At 39.0% G+C, this 22,670-nt stretch overlaps 1 protein-coding gene across 3 annotated transcripts in view; it reads right to left on the reverse strand.

Moving 5' to 3' along the window:
- Positions 1 to 11,499: 11,499 nt before the first annotated feature.
- Positions 11,500 to 22,670, reverse strand: part of LARP1B (La ribonucleoprotein 1B) — a 70,026-nt gene continuing 58,855 nt past the window's right edge. Inside the window, exons 14-20 of one of the 3 annotated variants that reach the window (XM_054563280.1) lie at positions 20,540 to 20,709; positions 19,981 to 20,087; positions 18,557 to 18,714; positions 18,019 to 18,163; positions 15,146 to 15,255; positions 14,340 to 14,467; positions 11,500 to 12,798 (exon numbers count right to left, since the gene is read on the reverse strand). In XM_054563280.1, coding sequence (XP_054419255.1) covers positions 12,562 to 12,798; positions 14,340 to 14,467; positions 15,146 to 15,255; positions 18,019 to 18,163; positions 18,557 to 18,714; positions 19,981 to 20,087; positions 20,540 to 20,709 — 1,055 coding nt within the window. In that variant the 3' untranslated portion in view covers positions 11,500 to 12,561. Of the gene's footprint in view, positions 12,799 to 14,339; positions 14,468 to 15,145; positions 15,256 to 18,018; positions 18,164 to 18,556; positions 18,715 to 19,980; positions 20,088 to 20,539; positions 20,710 to 22,670 lie in introns of those variants that run through there. The other 2 variants (XM_054563290.1, XM_054563298.1) reach the window with 2 other exon arrangements.

Below are 22,670 nucleotides of genomic sequence, written 5' to 3' on the forward strand. Positions count from 1 at the left end.
GATTTAGATCAATTATGGCCCTAGGTTAAGTCGTACTCTTTATAGGCCTCCTCACACAAAGCAGGGCTAAGTTTATGGAGCTCTAAAATGAGTGTCTTACCTGGGGTTTTCATCACGATGTTGAAGCAGCCAAGAAATAACTTGCTGTAAAGAGCCAGGCAGCCCATCCCCGGAAGCTTTCCGTCCGTTTGTAACAGCCCTCGCAAAGCTGTGAAAACTCTGTCCATCACAGTCCCTTTGTAACTGTAAGGAGAGGGCACATACTCCATCCATGTACTAAGAATACAACAGACAGAACTTCTTCCCTTTCCTTGTAACCCAACTTGATCTCTATTTTGAACTTGCATTTCCCTTGGCAATGGATGTAGAATGGCTCCAAATTCTTTGCAGCTCCTCGCATCAGGAGGTGAAATCTATTTCCCCACCTCTCACACCTGGACTGGCCCTGTGACTTGCTTTCACCAACATGGTATCCGAGAAGTGCCATGTGACTTCCGAGCCCAGCGTCAGCAGGCCTCACAGCCTTCGTTCCTGCCCCCTTGGAAAGCTCCCACCCGTTGTGTGAGGCAGACTGGGACGAAAAGCTTGTGGAGAGGGCCAGCTATCCCGTCTGAGGCACCCGGCATGTAAGTGAGGCCGTCTTGGATGGTCCAGCCCAGGCAATCCCAGCTAAACCCCGCCCAGTGCCAACCCACAGAAACTGTAAGCAAATGAAGGATGGTCATGGAGTACGGTAGGGTAATGAAGGGATGTAAGGAAGCCCCGTTAGGGTGCTGCATTGGAACCAGCACTTCATAAGACCACCAGAATCAGGGTTCTGGTTCCAACTCTGCACTGAAAAGCAGCCAGTGACCCTCAACAAGGCCCCTGCCTGCCCAGGGCTGTTTATTTCTGTTTGCACTGATCTATGAAGACTAGACTAGACCCCTGCGCTGCGTGCCTCAATGAGTGACAATGCCTGTGGCAGTCCTTGGCGTACATGGAAGCTGTTACGACGCACATGACGACCGCCATCCACCCACCAGAGCTATGAAACTGACCGTTTTTATGGCCAGGTCCTGCAAAGCTGTTAAGTAAGGTTTTCTGGTCATAAAAGGTCAGCTACTCCCAGGGTCATCAGTAAGGGTTTGTCTCGTTTTCGTGGACAGCTCTTTAAGCCATCACGCTTCGTGTCAGCCACCACGAGGAAGTTGTGCTCTGCCACAGACTGCTTCAGGTCCCCTATGGAGATGAAACTCGCAGGCACCGGGAAAAATTCTCATTCTACCTCCTGAACGTGAAAGGAAGTACACCATGGCTTATTCACTTACAAGGGTGCCTTTGGCGGGTGAAATGGCAAGGGCTACTCAGAGCAGGGGTCCTTTAAAAAAGACAAAACAAGCAAAAACAGCAAAGCCCTCCCCATGAGCTGTTGGTTTCACTTAGGAGCAGCTGCCAGGACTCTGGCAGCACGTCGTTTGGGTCCTGACAAGATTCACACGCGATCCACAGAAGGTAGATAGAACCCTCCTCATCTCTGCATGTTAATTAAGGAGGACAGATGGCCCTGTGATTATTCAACCATATGTAGGTCAAGACTAAATGAATTAATAAGCAACTTAATTCTCAGCTGCCTCCAAGAGCTTATGGGGCATCTATGAGCAAACAATTGCCACAGTATCCTGGGAAACACGAGACGGGAGCTGGGAGAGAGATTACATCTCCCTCATTGCATGCTGAGGTCCACAACCTGGGAAGGAACATCCTGGTTTCTCTGCCGCACACTGTCTTCTGTATTGGACTTGGGATGTTAAAACGAGTAGGTTATCTTAGTTTCCCGCATGTGAACCGTATAACTGCAACCCATAGATCTCAGTCTCTCTCACTCACGTTAGGCTTTCCTTAATCGATCATGTTAGGGCTGATAAGCAAAGGTAGTGGAGCCTCCAGCCATAAGGAAAAATGTAACAAGACAGGTAACACATGCCTGGGACCAAAGGAGGAGCTGGAAAACAAGTTCTGAACGGCCTCTGAGGAGCCAGGGCTGCCAGAGGCAGAGCTTAACTCTGGACCTGAAAAGGCAAACAGCAATAACTAGGGCAGGGGGGAGGTGCGGTGGGAGGGAGGGGGACCAGGAAAACCATGAGCAAAAGGCAACAAGCTGTGCAAGGTATGCGAGAGATGGCAATCCAGCCAGTATGACCAGGTGATGACAGGGACTGGGAGAGAGCAGCAGGGCGCCCTGGGGGCTGCAGTGCTGGGTCCTTACAGGAGGAACCAGTCTTTCCTCTTCCCAGCATTCCCTCCCAAGTCCACAAACAGAAACTAAACCCTCCAGGAGTCTGTACGGTGCTGGGAAAGTGGTTTCCCCCTCCTCTCTGCTCTCCACTCTTCCCGTGCAAGTGAGTGACAGTGAGGCCCGCAGCCCACTAAGCTGCCTGCCCCAGCCCCTCTCCCCCTCCCTCTTACCAGACCCAACTCCCTGTAGACCTAAGGGCCTCTCCCTCTTCCTCTCTGCTTCCTCTGCTCATTGGCGCTGAGGACAGGCCTGCATTTATCCAGCTGCCTCTGGATGGGCAAGGTTATTTTTCTGAGCAGAGGGCTGCGTGTCACACCCGGCGGTCAGGTCCAGGGTTACTGGGGGGTACTACGTATTTTGCCCCTTTCTGTCCGACTCCTGGGTGTATGTGAGTTGGTCTGCAGCACTGAAGGGGAAAAAAGAAGCATAATTTCTTATCTCCTGCTTAAAATCCAAACATTGAGCTGCTCTAATGATTTGTCTTTACAGCAAAAACAAAGGGATGTTAAGATCAGCTCACAGCCCTGGCGGGTGAGGCTCAGCTGGTTGGAGCACTGTCCTACAGACCGAAAGGCTGTGGGTTCAGTTTCTGGTTGGCACACACCTACGTTGTAGGCTTGGTCCCCGGTGGGGACACATACAAGGCGGCAGCCAACTGATGTTTTCTCTCCGCCTCTCCTCCCCCGCTGCCCACACCCCTGCAAAAACAATGAAAAAGAAAAAGGTCCTTGGGTGATAAAAAAGAAAAAAAAAGATGAGTCAATAGCAATACATCTTGATTTGTCAGCCTTGTGAAGCTTAGGAACTTTATTTAAAAAAAAACCACTTTTAAAAATACACGTACAGCACAAAATTCAAAAGGGATAAGGCAAAAAGTCTTCTTCCCACCTAACACTCCAGTTACCCAGTACTGCCCATGGGCAACATGATCGCTTTCGTATTTATCCTTCTATAGTTTGTCTACAAGCAGATAATGTATATTTTTAAATCAAAAGGTAGAATTCTAGACACAATGCTGTGTGCCTTGATTTTTTCATTTATTGTATCTTGGAGATTATTCCTTAAAGAATATCCCATTATTCCACATCAACCATTAAGTTACTGCGCTTCAGAGAATGCCATCTTATAGCCATACTATAACAACCAGTCTCTTATGGATGGATAGTCAACTTGTTTCTAATCTTTCTCTATTGAAAATGCTTTCATGGCTATACTAGAATATACACCTTTGCATATGTGTAAGATTATATTCGTAGGGTAAATTCCTAGAACTGATATTGCTAGGTTGAATAGTAAATACACTTAAAATTTTGAAAGCTATTTCTAAATTTTCAACCATAGAACTTTCGTACCAATTTATACTCTCCAAAACAATGGCTAACATTTTTCAAAATATTGTTCTCTTTCTCAGATCCGTTCCTAAATGCAACTGTAGTGTAAATCTGAATTTTAAGGTAGCTAATGAAGTAATAAAAGGTCAGGTGACATCAGGTACTGTTTTAACTGCCTCTGCCCTGTTTGCCAGGCATGAATTCTGCATGTTCCATGGACTTCCTCAGCTTCCTTCTGTTCCAGGCACGACTACTGCCATTCATCTGGTGGCTTAATAGGTCCACACTGTACTCACAGGTATTCTATTAGGTAAAGAAACTGCCATACTAATGTCTTGAATTCTCTAAAGGAAACAAACATTCATCTGGTGGTTGGTGACCTAGTTAACTCTCTGGTATCACTTTGGAGCTACTTAAAATAGAAGTCATGTGGAACACAAAGAGGGAGATTCATAAGGTACATGCTATTTATGGTACATATAAAATAATTACACCAACTTAAAAGCAATCTTTTGAGTAACTTTAAAACCTGAGAGCTATTTTAACTTCACGGTTGACTGGAATCAATTTAAGTTCAAGCATACTTATGCTTCCTCCTCATTTTTCCTTTAAATACGGCCTGGCCATCCTTCCTAGTGTTCTCCCAGAAAAGGCCCCTTCCCAAGCTGCCCTGCCACGTAACGGAGCTTCTTCCTTTGGTTCATGCCTCACATTCCAAAACTATCTCTTCTCCTCCAAATGGAGTTCATTCTTCTCTGCACCTAATTTTTCAAGATGATTTACTCTTCACCTGACAGGCTTGTTTCTTCACCTTCTAGAAATACTTAAGTTTTTAATAATAATAGTAAAAACAGAGTTGTGACAGATTGTAATTTACACGTATATTAAATGCTGTGGTGGAGTTAGGGCCCACAGATTAACCTCGCTTGCCTCGCTTGCCACTTCCCTGCCTTCCATCAGTCTTCAAACATTTTTGCTTGAAAAACCCCCAAAGTGATTTTCATAAACTTACATATTCCTCATGTTTTGACATGTAAAAATTTTCATTTTAATAGCTGCAACGGTCATAATTTCCAACGTCATTATAAACACTGATACTTGTAAGTAAAATTATAGACATTAACATCACTTTTTAAGTGAATCCAGTAAAACTCAAATGTAACATTTAAATCCACTGAAACATTTGAGTTTTAAAATGTATGAGTAAGGTCTTCTTCAACATTTAGAAAACTTACACCTTTCCCTTTTCTCCTTGAACTCACATTTCCATTCCACTTTCTCCACTTTTTATCCTAATATGTTTTAATGTTTAAGTCTTATTGAACACCAAATATGTATCTGCAACAAAAATAACTATATTAATTTAAGTATTTGTTTTCCTCTGACCCTAAGTGGTTCTACTTGATGTTTTTTTTCTTCTGGATTGAGTGATAATAATTGTTAATACACAATTGATCAAGAGAACGTATATACACATTTTTAATAACTATTAAATGCAGGCACTAAATTTTTTAAAAGGTAATACTAGCTCCTGTAACAGATAAACCCCAACTCTAGATGGCTTAAAACAAAAAAGATTATTTCTTGATAATCACAGAGTCCCAGAAGGGAGTGGGTGGTGGGTTGGGGCTGGCCCTGCTGACTTCAACACGGGGGCTTGCGTGGAGCCAGAAACAGAGAGGAGCAGGAGGGAGCTGGCTGTAGGTGGGCCTGGAAGTGGGCCCTTTGCTTCCTCTGCCCGGCGATGCCGAGCCCGTTATCCCGGCACACCTGGTACCGCAGCGGGAGCGGCAGGCAGTCTCACAGTGGACACCGCAGGGAGGAGACGTGGGCTGGATAAACAGCTTGAGAATCTCCACAAGTTTATTGGAAATGCTTGTCTTGAAAAAAATCGTGATCCAACTTTTTAAAGAAATCCAATGAAGGAATATTTTAGGCTGCTAAAAATGTCTGTCTGGCAGCTGTTTAAAAAAATAACTCATAAATAGGAAACAGAAAATTTTAAACATTTTATCAGATGATATGAGACTCAGTTATTTTAATACATATTTTGTTTGAATTAAGAAAAACATGTTCTAACTTTCTCATTGAAAAACACACTGAACACCAAACAAAAACACCCAATGCCTTACCCTTAGAAATATTTATAAAGAAGAGAAATTCATCAAGTCTTATAAGTTTATGAGAGCTCACTGGATCATTACACAGGGCCTCGCCTTTGTGTGGCTTTCACTTCTCGAGTGATATTTGGGGTGGGTAAGGGCAATGCCTTCCTTTTACAAAATGGGAAGAAGACTTTTAGGAACTTGAACATATTAGAAATCAACTTTGGGAAACAATACATAGGACGTGGATTATCTGAAAGTTAATTCCTTTAAAATGATCTACATGTGTGGAAGCTTCTCGGAAAGGATCCACGCACTCCTGGCGTACCTGCAGCCTGAGCACCGCTGCGCTACCCCGCGGGGCCTCGCCACAAAGGCGTTGCCAAAAGTGTGTTTTTGATAAACTCGCGAGGTATCCTGTTGCTTCCCTTGGTCCTCAACTACATACCCTGTTTATGCAAAAAGGGAGTGTGTGGCAGTGAGGAGGCCACTGCAGGGCCACTGAGCGCGGAGAGGCCGTAGGTCAGGGGCAGGCAGGTTCTCGCAGCCTCTGCTTTAGGGGCTGATGTTCGTCATGTGGCAAAAGTAACAGACAGTAGTGATGCTGGGGAAACGTGACGTACAAACTGTTCACTGAATAAACAAAAACGGAGACATTATAGTAGTGCAGCTGCATCGCTGCTTCATAGGAATTCCTACCTGTCCACTGTCTGGTCCGTAGAAAGGGCAGCAGCTGAGCACCCCACTGTGTGTCACATGGAGGTGAGCCACCGCCTCAAGGGCAGGTAAGTGTTCAGAACTTGATTATCCTAGGACCACCGGACGAGTATAAGGAATCCAACTTTTCTTCACTAATTACAATGTCATTGATTTCACATGAAGATTTACATCCCTGATGATGATAACCTGTCCAGTGCTTGGTCTTACTAACAGCTCATGTTCACTGAGTGCGGAGGGCACGCTGGACAGTGTGTCACATGCTTTACATATAATCTCCAGGACACTGGAAGGTAAGTGCATTTTGTAGATCAAGGACTATAACTTAGTGAGGGGAGCCAAAATTCAATTCATGTTTCTAGCAAACAAGTCAAATTTGGGATCATAAACCCTAGTAGGAACCTGATCAAAACTAAGGATTATCTCCCCAAAGAACCCATGGATGTACCAAGTTCTACATACTCAATTCTGGGGTCTCTCAGACCCTACCTTCTCAAAGCCCTTCTGTTGACTCATTAAAAGTCAGCCTTACCTTAGATTATACTCAAGGGCATTCAGGTGGAAACCAAGATAGTTTACCATTAACCACCACAGTACCATGATCATGTTCATGCTGTAGAAGGTCTAGTCTTTAATTTATCTTAAAGTATCCTGAGAAAGGTATTCAATTTTGTGGACTTGGAATATTATCTGAAAAAGAAAACCAGAATCAGAACAACAAACAGCACATTCTGTTGGGTTTTTTTGTTTGTTTGTTTTACTGAAACAAATACACATGTTGGTAGAAACCACTCTATTAACCAAATCATATCCTACTTGTCCTAGTTAAAAACAGGCTCATTGTAAAAAATATCATTCCCAAGGGTCTTCCCGTTAATTGGCCACGTAGCAAATTTCCTTCAAGCTTTAATTTTTAGAGTATCTTATTATTTATGAATAGTACTATAATATCTTCATTCACAATAACTCTAAAGTAATACACAATTTCTAAGCACATCCTAGATAAAATGTTCAGTTTAGCTTTTATTTTACCTTAACTAATTATGGGAAACCATTTATAAGAGTTAACATCTAGTATTAAGCTTCTCACATTTCAGGCAGGACCTGTTCACTGACTTACTATGTGATTTAGCTATACAGCTTAAGTTAGCCAGCCATTAAACGTACCTTACAATTTTCGTGTGTTTACATCCCGAGGGTTCATCAAAAATAATGCTAATGAAGCACTTCAACCTCTTAAGTGAAAGGACAAAAAAATAAAGCAATAGTATTTTCACCTTTAACAGTACACAAACCTTACTGTTGTTACTTTATTAGAATAAACTTAGTAAAGATTTATTTACTAATAACTAAGCACAATGTGGCATTGCCCTAACAAGGTAGTCAGGACTTGTTAGGAATGCAAAAGTAATGGATATAATTATATATCACCACAAGATGGAGTTAGAGTTCTCCAACACACACACACATAACCACACACACACACACACACACACACACCCCTGTCACACACACACACAAACACACCCCGCTCCCCCATCCCCACCCCCCCTTTCTGTCAAAACACTACAGATCTGACTTATTCCATTCTGCCATCTAGTGGCAATATAATTAGGCATTATGCTATTGAATCCGTCTTCCTATACAAGAAGAATAAAGACATGCAGTTGACAAGAGCTAAGAAATTAGGTGAAAGGCAAGATTAGGCACAGGACAGAAAGTGGTAATACTTAGTATAATGGCAAGAAGCATGAGATAACGTCAGAAAGGAGTATCAAAGTGGCAAAAAAAAAAAACCCCAAACAAATTAAAACTCTCTTCCCAGCTTCCAGTGAGAGGCATGGACCTTTGGAAGCCTCCCTTCATCAGGTGACTAGCACCGGGCCCAGCAGCTCGGGCCCAGCACTCGCCGACACTGTGGCTTGAGATTTACATTTGGAATTTAAGGGGCATACTTTTAAAAAATTTTACCAAAAAAAAATATACATACCATGTCAAATGTAAACAAACAAAATTAGAAAGCAAAGGGTTAATATTTCTGATAAGTAAAAAATAATATAGTTAACAAATACTATCACTCAGTAGTGTCCAGATGAAAATGATGACAGTAACATTAAAATAATACATTTGCTGCTCAATCTGTCAAAGAGAAAGATGTATATAATAAGCAGTGTTGGTGAGGATGTAGGAAAACAGATGCTGGTGAAAGTATAAACTGTGCGATCATCTTAGAGTACATTTATTTAGAATTTCAACTTCTAGGAATTTAAGCTCAGCAATAACTTGAAGTTTATACACAAAGATTTATCTGTAGGGATATTATTAAACTGCTGATTATGAGTCCAAACTTGGTCACAAGCTAAAGTTCAACAATAGACAACAGCTAAATAAAGTGTGTGCATCCACCTGCTGGAATACCATGTACTGTAAAAGTCCTGGTGTAGAGATATTAATGGCATCAGAAAAGGCTCACCTTATTATGTGAAAAAGCAGGTATTTATGTTCTATGTATAGCATGATATCAACTTTGTTTTTTTATGTCTCAAAAAGGTTATTTTCTTCATTTTTTTTCCTCCTTTAAAAAGGTTTTTCATTTTCTTCTATACGCTTTTCTAAATTCCCCAATGTACACGCATTAATTTTATAATCAAAATAATATGATATACATTTCTTGGCACCCGACCAGATGGAGGCATAGGTACATATGCTTTGCTTCCTCGCACAACCTAAAGAAGGATACCAACCAATTTAAAAACAAAAAACCAGACCACCAGAAAATCGAACTGTATGGAAGTCTGACAACCAAGGAGTGAGAGCAGCGGCATTCACCCGGACTGGTGGGAGGGCTGGAGACAGGCAGCCAGGACAGAGGGTGCATAGTGAGGTGGAGGCTGGCGGCCCGGGCAGGCTAGGCCACAGCGGGCGGACCGGTGGTCCCACATTTGCGTGTGGATAAACCAGGAGGAACAACTGGGGAGCCAGGGCTCCAGCGTGGGGAGATAAAGCCTCAAAACCTCAGGCTGCAAAAACCTGTTGGGGTGGCAGCAGCGGGAGAAACTCCCAGTCTCACAGGACAGTCTGTTGGAAAGACTCACGGGGTCCTAGAACATACTCAAGCCCACCCACCTGGGAATCAGCACCAGAAGGGCCCAATTTGCGTATGGGTAGCAGGGAAGTGACTTAAAGTGGGGTGAGAACCCAGCAAGTGACACTCTTCTCTCTCTAATTTTTCCCCCACATCTAACATCACAAAGCAGCAAAGAGGGTTGCTCCGCCCTGTCAAATACCTAAGGCTCCACCCCTTACAATGTATCAGGAGCACTGAGACAAAAGAAAGAACCAATCAAAACTCCAGAAAAATAACTAAACAATGAGGAGGTAGCCAACCTAACAGATGCAGAGTTCAAAATACAGGTAATCAGGATGCTCACAGCAATGATTGAGCACAGGTGCAAAATAAAGAAGTGAAGGCTATACAAAGTGAAATAAAGGAGAATATATAGGGAGCCAACAGTGAAGGAAAGGGAAGCGGAACTCAAATCAATGATTTGGAATAAAAGGAAGAAATAAACATTCGACCAGGACAGAATTAAGAAACAAGAATTCAAAAAAATGAGGAGAGGCTTAGGAACCTCCAGGACAACTTTAAATGTTCCAACATCCAAATCACAGGGGTCACAGAAGGAGAAGAGCAAGAAATTGAAAACTTATTTGAAAAAATAATGAAGGAAAACTGGCAAAGGAAATAGACATGCAAGTCCAGGAAGCTCAGAGAGTCGCAAAGAAGTTGGACCCAAGGAGGAACACACCAAGACATATCATTATTAAAGGAGACAGTTACCTACAAAGGAGTTCTCATAAGACTATAGCTGATTTCTCAAAACCTTATAGGCAAGAAGGGGTTGGAAAGAAGTATTCGAAGTCACAAAAGTAAAGGATCTACATCAAGGTTATTCTATCTAGCAAAGCTATCATTTAGAATGGAAGGGCAAATAAAATGTTTCCCAGACAAGGTAGAGTTAAAGGAGTTCAACATCACCAAGCTCTTATTATATGAAATGTTAAAGGGACTTATGTAAGAAAAAGATTAAAACTATGAACAGTAAAATGACAATAAACTCAAAACTATCAATACTGAACCTAAAAAAAACAAAAACTAAGCAAACAATTAGAACAGGAACAGAATCCATTTCTGGGAGGATTATCAGTGGGGAGGGGGCAGGGAGACAATGGGGAAAAGGTACAGGGAGTAAGAAGCATAATTGGTAGGTACAAAATAGACAGAGGGAGGTTAAGAGTAGTATAGGAAATGGAGAAGCCAAAGAACTTACATACATGACTCATGGACAGCAACTGGGGGGTGGGGAGGGAATGCTGGAGCGAAGGGGGGTACAAGGTGGAGGGGAATAAAGGGGAGAAAAAAAAGGGGCAACTGTAAAAGCATAATCAATAAAATATACTTAAAATTAACAAAATTACTAATTTATTACATCATAAAACTCTTGATTACTATTTTTTCATATAAAATATGCAATTTTTCCAATCAAATTTGCACTTGCATTTTTAGGTGAGTGCAAAGTCTTATATTAAATACAGGTTTCAAATATATGTGTTCAATACAAAAGAGGATATTGAGAAAAAATTTCAGAGCATTTCAAGAGATGACTTAAAGCATGGTTTGGAAATTTCTCAGAGAAAAACCAGAACTACATATCCACTTAAGAAAACATTAAAAAATGTATTATTCTAATTCATTAGTGGTTTTACATTATCTAGCCAATATCCCTTTCCAAGTAAAATTTTCTAAATATTCAAATCTAAATATAACATCAAAATGACCCCCCCAAAGATAAAATATTATCACTTATGCAGGAAATAACCTAATGAAAATCTCTCTTCAAATAGCCCACTTATCCAAACAAGATTATATGTATTTCAATGTTGCTGTTCTGTAAGAACAAGACACCAGAAATAAAATGATAAATTAGTTTATTAAACCAATACAAGAAAATATATGTGCTAAATAACAATGGTTATAAGTTTATAACTAAAACTTTATTCACAAAATATAATGGTCTTCTAGAAGCAACATTTGAATATTACAGCTTTTCAACTATATTCTAAACAATTAAAAATCAATTCAAATAATTTAGGGTAAGTGCTTTATTTCTTAATTCCCACAAAAAACTCAAACTATCATTTACATCAGTTGCAACAGCAATAAAAATCAGAAATCACTTTGCTGTAACTCTTGAAAACACGAGCATAAAACAAAACTAGAAGAAACAAAAAGGAAAAACTAAGTACCCCTCTTAAATGGAAATCTGTTTGTGACAGACCCACCTGCAGATGTACAAACAGCAGATGCATTCAAAACAGTGCAAGATTTAATTAATTTAGGACAAATTTCAACCGATTCCAGTCCAGTTTTTACTACTTTTCAATTATTTCTGCAGGTTAGTGTAGAGTCACAAAAAATCACTCCTAATATGTAACCAGCTAACGCCAGTTCACATCACTCCACACTAACAACTGTGGAAATCATGAGGTATAACTAGTAGGAGAAAAAGCAAAATCTAGCATTCAAAGTGTGTATATTTTAATTTAACTGCAATATATTTCCACTCCTGTTTAAAAAAAAAAAAAGGTTTCCTTTAAACTATGTCTAAAAGCAAATGTACCATTTCATATTCTTTTTCTGAATTAAAAAAATATACGTAATCTTCCTTTGTTTTTGATAAGTTCAAAATGAATTGATAGTGGGGTAATTGGATTATTTTAAAAAGTACTACAGAAGAGATGAATACAACATACTATATCTTCTTTAAGAAGTATGAGCTGAAATATTAGGCATTCCTTGTGTTGTTTTTGAACATATTAGGGAATGCTGTTCTTGTAAACAATGGTTTTGAAAAATAAATACTGAGACCAAATATATTACTAGAGGATCTCTATAAAAGGTCACCAAAACTATCGTTTGCTTTTAAAATTTATCTTGCTATGAAAAAAAGTGCTACCACTTTTCTTCCTTTTTCTTTTTTCTAATTATCACAACTAAACATCAGAAGATTTTCCCAACTAAATACTGATGTAAATGTTGATTTCAAGGGCAAACAACTCTCATAAGCATCTACTTCTCAGACACTTCACCGTTTGTGGAGACTGAGGCAGCACTTGAACTGTCACTGGGCGCTGGTGACGTATTCCTTCTGCGAGAATTTATTGGAACCTGAGGCTGATTGGCAGATGGAGGTTTAGCAGCATTTGGTGACTTTGTGGAGGGATTAGATGGAAGTCTATGACGATTACTCTCTGAACCAGAAGCAGATGAATGTCTTTTTCTTCCGAATTCCTCACTAATAGGGGGCTGCAAATTATGACAGACAGACATGAAAGAAAACATGGCAACAATTACACTATTTTTTCCTCCCTCTAAAATCTAAGGCCAGACTTTCCCAGTAAAGGGGAAACTGCTGGCACTTCAGCAGCTTTTTATTAGTATAATAAAACTTAACAGCAATTTAAGGTATTAAACTTAAAAGTCCTTCCCATCTAAACCAGCTTGCTAGTATTTTTCATTCTTTTACTCAACACACATTAAGCTTCTCTTATGTTTTAGGGCTTGAGCTACACTGTAGGGCATAAGCATAAGGCTGGGTTCCTTGCCTCGGAGAAAATGTTTGAGAGAGGCTATTCTCTGTCCTCAATCACCTTCTGTTAACTGCAAAGCATTTAAAACTCTAAAGCCTTCCTCAGCCCTAACCTCCTATCCTAGGCTTGCTTAAATGGTAATGTTTAACAAACAGAAAAATGAAAGCAGCAGGGGGAAAAAGAGATATCAAGTCAAATAACCTTTAGCAAGTTTGAAGGTTTATCTTGGATTTCTAGGGTAAAGGTACTGGAGAGCATTGTTGATGGTACTAAATTTGAACACTTTCAGTCGTTAAGTACCCATAAAGCTCCCCAGCCACCTCAGGCTGCACGCACACAGCAGGCAGGCGGTAGAAAGGCATACTGCCTTCAAAAACAGTCAGCCTTTTGGGCCTTCTGGTTACAGAGATTTGAGAATGATATGCCATCAAACATTTTTATTTGAAGACAAATTAAAATCATAACCCTTTTCGCCAATAGTACTATTTAAAGGTGGAGGCCTGAACTCTTAGCTTCTGTTCAGAACGGGCAAAAGTCAATATTACAGAGCAGGGACATCTTTGTGATAGATCTGGCCAGGCCCCTCTAGAAACAGAGCTCTCAATTCCATTAACTCCTCCTGGGTCATCAAATCCCTTTAGACACAAAACTTCCAGACAAACAAATCATACCACTAAGTAGAGGGGAACCTAGCCTTCCTTTCACCTCTCTTTTCTCTCTCCTTTGTCCTTTATCTTCTTAAGGCTTATCCTATTCCTTTTTTTTAAATGGTTTCCTTTTCCTTTTGATACCACATTGTTTAAAGCCTACTCTGCTGTTTCTATGTATGCATTAACATTCTTGCCTAATTTTATTATGTAGGGAACCTTAAATTCATGGTTTATCAGCCTGTGTTGAGAAAACTAGAGGATAAAAGGTGAAAATTTTTCAAGCTGCTAGTGAGAAATCAGCAATATAGCCACATAAAAGTTACTAAATGTATAATATGTTTAACTATACAGGCATATCAAAACTGAAGTGAATTGATAATTGCATTGTGGTTATGTAAGATGTTAACATTTGGGGATTTTGGGTAAAAGAGTACATGGGAATTCTCTGTACTGCTTTAAAGTTTGATTTCAAAACTAGAAAGTTAAAATTTCAAAATAAAAAGTTAAAAAATGAAAATAGTAAAACTACAGTTAAGAAAGTCACTGATAGCTCAAAACATAAGGGAAATTAATACAAAGAACACAGAAGAAAGGACTTAAAACTTACATCAACGCGGAAGTCTTCTAACCTCTTAAAGCTACAGAGGTATTCCTGAAGTTTTGGGTCAATAGATTGTGTCTTTGATTGAGAATATTTTAGATATGCCCAAAACTTTTCTAATCCATACAGCTGACCTAAATAACAAAGAAGAATACACATGATAAGTTATATAGAATTTTTTAAAAATGATTTATATTGAACATGATCCTGTTACAATAAACCATTTATCTTCCAATATACACATTATCTAGATCTTGAGAATAACACATTTTAATGAATAAAGGCAGCTAACACTGACTGAGCATTTGCTGGGTAGTTTATTATATAGTAAAGCATATACAGCCCTGGAATGTAGGTGCTTTTGTGTACACTACTGATGAGTCAACAGAAACTTACAAAGCGGCCCTGGGGCCCAGGGCCACAGAGCTACGAGGCAGTGGGAGTGGGATTCAGACCCCGCCAGGGCCTGGCTGTTGCCCACCCACCGCACCGCTCCGGGCCCACCCAGTGATGGTTCACAGGGTTTTCACGTAAGACGACATCAGTGGGTAGCCATGTGTGCCAACTGAATAATGACAAAATACAGCTCCGTAGAGGAAACGTTTGGGAGCAGCTATTTTCCAGCCTCTCACAGGAACAATCTCTTAGTTACCACACAGGGGCCCCATCCTTCATCAAGCACCACAAGAGAGCCTGGAGGTCTTAAGTGGTCTGCCCTGAAGGGGAAAGTTATAAATTCCCTATTTATTGATAGGTGCAGGTTTACAACTAACAAATAGAATAAGCTACTGTTCTGTTTTTTTTTTTTTTACCAGATTCATAGTCTTTTTTGGTTTCTTCTTGGAAATCCTTAAAAATTTCTTGTCTGAATTTTTTTTCCAGTCCATAACTATAAAACCTGAACAGACATTCTAATCCATACCTGTGGAAAAGAAATAAAAATGATTATAATAAAGTTTTTGCTATGACAATGCTAACATCTCCTATTTAGCAGCATTGATGCAAGCAAACATGGCACATGTTGTTTTAACCTTCACAATAACCTTATGAGGGTATGTACCCTAATTTTCCCCACCTTATAAAGAACCTAAAAGCTTAGGGGGATGACAATTTGCCATGGTCACAATAAATTAATGGGCTAGGACTCAAAACCAGGTCTCATTACAAAGCCTTCTGGTGCTGAATCACTGTGCTATACTAAGAAATAGCTAAATCCAGTGTAGCAAACAGACTCAAAATTATAAAAGTGTTAAAACAAGGTGTTAGAAACATACAGAGGAACAGAGAAGAGAAACTGTTCTCTGTAGGAACGGGACCAGAAAAATATTACAGAATCCTGAAGAACAAACACGTTGTTTGCTTAAATAGAAATATATGCTGAAATTAATTATAACAATACCGGGCTTTCAAACTTTTCTAAGTTCAATAGTAAGAAAATTATTTTAATTTGTGACTAAGTCTATACAATACTCATATATATTACATCTTTACATAAAAGCTTTAGTTTTTCAAACTATTCTTAAACTTGTATGCATGTATGAATTCTCAAACAATTTAACCTTACTATCTTCAGTGCTGTCTTACTATATTTGTTAACATATTTTTAAAGGCTAGTCGGAAGCACTAAAATGATTTCACAAACCACGGTGTGAATGAATACATCGAGATCAGAAATGGCAAATTTTGCCTTTTGTGTCAGCTCTGGTAAACTAGCTAGCAGTAGCTATTAAAGTTGTGATAAGAAAGACTATAAATCTGAGTTCAAGAACAGTATTTCAACTGGTGGGACTGATTAAAGATGTCAGCAATGAACAGAGGAGAGGAAAACAGAGGTACAAATGCCACACATCTGTCACTCCTCCTCAAGATAAAGATTCTAGATGAAAATTAAATGGGCTTTGTTTTTATAAGTCAGTGCAAATGTAATTTTTTCAGAAAAATTTACTTTCAGCAAGTTTTTTCCTCTTGAAGATCACAGTATCTGATTAACAATATATACTTATTTGACATTTATAAGAGGAATCCATTTTTAGAACTGGAAGAAGGGTAAATTTAGGAAATATTGAGAGGAAAATTATCCTTTTTCTTCTTTCCATCATTTCTCCCTTCTTCCTTTGCCCAGGAATAAATAGCTTGCACAAGTCCACGTTATGTTCCTTCTCACCTTCTTGATCTGGTCTTAACTCAGCCTTAGAGGCACTCTCACGATTCCCCCTGAACACTTCCCAAAAAAGCAAAGTCCAACCTGGACAAAAAGAACAACTGAGCAAAGCACAGGGAGGAAGAGAGCAAGCAGTTCAGTGCCACCGCGGCCCAGAGGACTAACAGTAGTGAAAAAGTGAGATTGGATAGGTAAGTGAGGGCATACGAGAGGCCTTACTTTTCCTTGGCTCACACATGTACTAATCTAGGGATGTATCCAAAAATACTGGATTGGCCAAAAAGTCCACTATGATTTTTCCATAAAATAAAAGACACAATTTTCATTTTCACCAATAACTTTATTGATTTGGATATTTTGAGTACGTTGGCTATCTCCTACTATTGGCTTCTGGTGGGTAGAGGCCAGGGGTGCTGCTAAGCATCTTCCAGTGCATAAGACAGCCAGCCCCACAGCGAGGAATTATTTGGCCAAAATGTCAATAGTACCAAGGAACTTGGCAAACCACTTCTGACACATTTGATCAATCACAGCACCTTCTCCACACACTGCATAAATCCTTTCTTTGCATTTCAGTTGCATTTTTACCTTTCTTGAAATAATAAAGCAAATATACCAAAAATGTTGTTGAAATAACAAAGCAAATATGCCAAAAGTGTTGCGTATCTTCTTTCGTCTTCAATATTAAAATGGCTGCACAAAAATTCACCAATTTTGATAAGTTTTTTAAAAAATGCCCACTGATACGACAGCTGTTACAATACAATTGAACAAAATTGTTCGGAATGAAATTAAAGACAACCAAGCACTACTAGAGCCATCGTATGGAAAAAATGTAGCACTGACTAACCCAGTACAAGGGAAGTCTGCAATGGTGGGGGCAGGAGAGCGAAATACCTCTCCTTCGAATTTCATTTGGCCTTTATGCGAGCCCCTAAGATGGTTCCAAATGATCCCACCGCCTGGTGTTCACAAGCTTGTGCACTGCCCTCCTACACAGTGTACTAGGGTGGGTCTGTGAAGCACACAATATGGCAGAAGGGAGGGTGTGTCACTTTAAAGTACAGATTATACAAGACACTGAGGCTTCCCTCTTGGAAGTTCTCCCTCTTGTGTAGCCCACTAGCTCTGAGTGGAGCCAGCTGGAGAGGCCTGCGTGGTGAGGAACTGAAGTCTCCTGCCCACAGCCACGTGAGGCAGACTGAAGAGCATGCTCCAAGCCCGAGTCGGGTCTTCAGGCACCGCAGCCCCATCCAACAGCTTGACTGCTATTTCACGAGAGAGCTGACCAAGAATGACCCAGCTACGCGGCTCCTGGAGTCCTGACCCACAGACTAGTAAAAGTTTGCTGTTTTAAGATTCTGAGGTAGGGGCAATTTGGTTATGCAACAGGGGAAAATTCGTACAGCAACCCCCTCCAGTTACATCATGCTACTTTCACAGTTCAAAACAGGGCTACTTTTCATTACTAGTTTTTATTTTTTAAAAACTCTCTCCAAGGGTAAAAATACAAAAATATGTGACCTGTAATTTTCTTTTGCATCTTCCCAAGCAAGTTGCTTGAACTCATCGTACATTTTTTTATTGAAGTGGTCTCTCAGGAAAAAGGACCAGAAACGAAAGAGGGTGTTCATTTCTTGGGACTGGCCAACTCCCAAGCGCTTCCTCTCTGGAAAAAGTTAAAATATTTTAAAATTAAAAATACTTATTAAAGTCAAGACAGCAGACATTTTACATAACTTAAAATAAAGGAAGATGAAGCATATTAATTAATACTCAAAACGTATTTGGGTTTCTTCTACATAAAGGACAAATATTAATCTATTTTCTGACTCACTGCTCAAAGTTAAGCATTTGTCAATAACAACAAGAAGATAGTAAACTTTATTTCTTAACGCGTCTAAGCTACAAAATACACAAATAAGTATATAAATATATTTAAATATTTAATTATAAATGTAACAAATAAAAGAATCTTAACCTGATATTTAATATCACAATTTGAATTTTTTAGAATTACGTTTTAATTTTAAATAGAGCTGTGTAAAGGCAAGCATCTTACCACTTAGGCATCTTCGACGATACTTGTGGTACACTTGCTGGGTAAAGCCATTTTCCTTCAGGAGTTCGTGAGAAGGGTGCTGGAACTTGGGGAATGAATGAGGGGTACATCCATAACTTCCTACCAGTTGTGGACCTTCTGAAGGCGAAGCATTTGAACTGTTGTTTGAGGAGGGGGAAAAAAGCCTTCAAACTAAAGTATCAAGAACCAAGTGTTTTAATGAATTTGCACTATTTGTTCATTACTGAAAATATAAGGAATGGAAGATATTAGTCCCCAAAACTTCCCTAAACTAATGTCATACAGATCTACATATGAGTTGCTATTTATGGTCATCTTAATAAACCATTCCACCAGAGAATTTTCCCTATAGTAGATATTGAAAAAATTTTGTCGAAGGATGAATAAAAGTGTAACCTTCCTATGGTGCACTTAATCTTCAAACTGCAGGAAAAAACCCTTTTTCCGCTGTGGTTAATTAATATTTTACATGTAAATTTCCAAGGCTAATACCACTTTTCTAACCAAGCAAAACTAGGTGAAATTTAGGAGTCTCTTAGTAAAGGATAAGCCTGCTTTGAAATGTCTCTATTAAGATTAGGAATCATGTAAACCAAATAAACCAGAGAAAAACTGGAGGTACGTTTTAGGAGAAGTTCTATACACAGCTCCATTTGTTCACACAAGGTTACATAAGTGCCTCCACATGCGGGAAGGCAGTCTCGTTAACCAGGCCATTTATTGAGTACCACCTATGCCAGGCACTGAGATTCTGCCATCCATGACTTTACTGTCTGAAGAAGACATACACAAAACCTTACACAATGCCTGTAAAAAAACATTTGGCACAGTGCCTGCCTGGGGCATTACTGAAAGAATATATTAGGTGATAGTTAGCAAAATAATTTCACTATAATGACTGTACCAATTACTGACACACATCACAAAAAGCCAGAAAAAAAGACCTTTTAAAAGAAGGGGCAGTGAGAGATAAGAAAAATGAGAGAGAAAGAATTCCTGCCACACAACAGAAGGGAAGTCACCTGCTGAGAAATATGGGGTACAGATAGGCTCAGGAGCCCCACTCCTGTGAGCAAGTCAATTAGAGATCAGTGAAAAAAACTGCAGATGACACATATCAGAAGCAAAGAGTTCCTTTGATGGGCTCATCAGCATACTGGACAGGGCAGAGCTGGGGAAAGAATCAGTAAACTAGAATATAGGTCAAATTTATCAGAAACAGAGTAGAAAAGAGATTCATCATCCAAGAACAGTTACTTTTCCCTCTTTGGTTTCTTTTTAGTATTTTCATTGTTCTATTATTTGCTAACAAATTAATGTTTAAATATTTCCAAATGTCTAATTTGTAACTGTTTCAACAAACTTAAAATCAAGAACAAAGCAATGTTGGACAAGTACAGTACCTGACAGAGGATGCTCTGGGCCCATGATCTCTGGAATCCATTACCCAACCAACATGACACTCCAGAGGGGGATTTGTACTATGTCTTGTTTTTCTCTTTCTTGGACTCTAAAGAAAAGTCAAACATCGCAATTACTTTCAGTAGTGTGAACTTCCCAAGTAAATTAAAACCCTCTGACTGTAAACCAACTCAAACATTTTCATACTGTGGATGACACATTATGAAATCACATGAAGTCACAAAACTCAAACGTATCACATACAAGTTACAAAAACTTAACAAACAAGGCCCTTGGCTGGGTTTCAACCCAAGGATTAAAGAAAATACAACTTAGTATAATTCTTCATTACACCTTCTGATGATCTTTAATTATACTCCCCAACTGTAAAGAAGTTATTCCTTAACCTGAGAAAACATCACTATGGTAAAATACCATTTTTTAACAAATTCTTACATTCTAAAATATTTATCTTTGAATGTGATAGAAACTAAAAAGACTCATTTCGTAATGTTACAGGGCACAAAGCACAAACTTTAGATTCCTGGTTGTTTTGTGTACCTTTACATCAATGGCTTTTGGTTCTTTAACAACAGGATAAAATCTTGGTGTTCTGTTTGGATCTTGCAACCTGGGTGTTCTAGGTATTTTGGATATCCTTGCAGGATAAATTCTAGGAGATTCTGGAACTGCTGTTGGCAGTGAAGAGGCCATTGTTGCCGAAGATACTTCTGAAACAACAAAGAGCTTCTGAGCTAATTCATCAGTTAGATCTGCAAAAGTAAGTAGTGTAGCAAGGTCTCATGGACAAAACCAAAGGGGAAGGATTGAGGGAGGGAGGGGGGAGGGGGCAGGGGAAAGTGGTGGGCGGAAGGCAGAGACAAATGTATTTGAAAAAATAAAGAGAACAAATTAAAAAAATAAAATAAAATAAAAAAAGTTCTTAAAAGTATTTAGATTCTAGGATAATATTTTGAGAAAAAGGATAATTCTTACATATTCTCAAAGGATTTCTTCTTTAGAAAATTTTAAATATATAAAAATAAAAAATAAAAAGATACTTGTCTACACATTACCTAGCTTTTCTAAATTTTAATTTTACTGTCTCTGACTTTTTTTATTAGGAGAAAAAATAAAATAAAAGCTGTCTCTAGCTTTTTTTATTTGTGTGTCAGCCTGGAGCCCACTGTCTAACCTTCCCTAATCACATTTTGCTTTTCCTCCTCAGAGATAACTTAGGGTCTTAAATTTGATATTTTTATCTATTATTATACATGTAATAACATTATTTTGCATAATTAACTTTATATAAGTGACATCATTTTGAAAGCTTTTCTGTTAATATTTTGTGACTTCAATATTCAAGTTCTATTTACTTAGCTTTGGTTTATTCATATTACTGCAGAATATTAAGCTGTTATACAGATATATTAAAATACATCTATTCTCCTGAAGATCCACCTTTATGTTATTTCCAAATCTTTGGTATAATGAACACTACTACTATAAAGACTGTTGAACATGTCTCCTGGTACAAGTGCAAGCATTTCTCTAGGGTTTATGCCCGAAATGGAAATGTTGAGACAAATGGCAAAAGCATTTTCTGATTTACTGCAAGCTGCTTTCTGTAGAGGCTTTACTAATGTATAATCCTGCTAGCAGAATGGAAAAACCCCAGCAATTTCTCCTGGTCAACATTGGGTTTTGTTCAGACTTCTAAGTACTCTTCCATCTCATAAGATTTCAAGGATATTTGTATTTCCTTTGTTATTAGTGAGGTTGGGCATATTTTCTATGTATCACTCTAAATTTCCCCTTCCGTGAGCTTGCCATTCACATCCTTTGACTGTTTTTCTACTGAGCTGATTCACTAATTAGTTTGTGAAAATCCGATGGTAAGATAGTAAGTAAGCAAGCACGTGAATCAAACAGGGGCATCAAACATGTAGGCTCCCTTTCTATGATTTTCCTTCAGACTTAACAACTTTAGATTCCCACAATAGCCTTTTGTTCATTCATTCAACAAATACTGAGTGCCTACTATATATGTCAAGCACTGTTCTAGACACAAGTTTGTAAACTCAAAAATGAAATTATCCCTCTATTACCTAATCTCCTTCTCTTGCTATCTCCCCTCCTAATCCATTTTCCTTATGTTCCCAGAATGATTACTCTAAGAAGCAAATTAAGTCATTTTGTATTTCTGTTTAAATTCTATCAGTGTTTCTCCTTTGCCTCATGTTGAGGTCTAGGCTCTTTATCATGAAGTGTAAGACTTTCCTGATGTTGCCACTTCTGCATTTTATCCATTTATTGTTTAATTTATTAAACTGAAATTTATTTTCTTACATATCATCCCATTAGATGCTAAGGGGACCTCCCTGAAAGCAAGGACCACAGTCTCAGGTTAGTACACCGGTGCCCACAGTAGAACCTAAGAAAAAGTATGCTCCCACCAAGTGACTGATCAGCTTAACTAATCTGTGTTAACGGTGTCTGTCCTTGCACATTAAAAAAACAAAAAAACAAAAAACCCTCAATGATAAAAATATAACCCTATACTGAAATATATGTAAAATCTGGTGCCTCTGTTAAAGATCTAGGAGCAATAACAACCTAGAAACAGTAGGGTTCCTAGCAACCAGACTATAGTCTCTAAATTCCATTTCCCACTGACTTGGTCTCTAAAGGA

The sequence above is a fragment of the Pteronotus mesoamericanus genome, unplaced genomic scaffold, assembly GCF_021234165.1.
Source record: "Pteronotus mesoamericanus isolate MK-2021 breed Mesoamerican mustached bat unplaced genomic scaffold, CSHL_Meso_final contig_163, whole genome shotgun sequence".
Classification (NCBI taxonomy): Eukaryota; Metazoa; Chordata; class Mammalia; order Chiroptera; family Mormoopidae; genus Pteronotus; species Pteronotus mesoamericanus.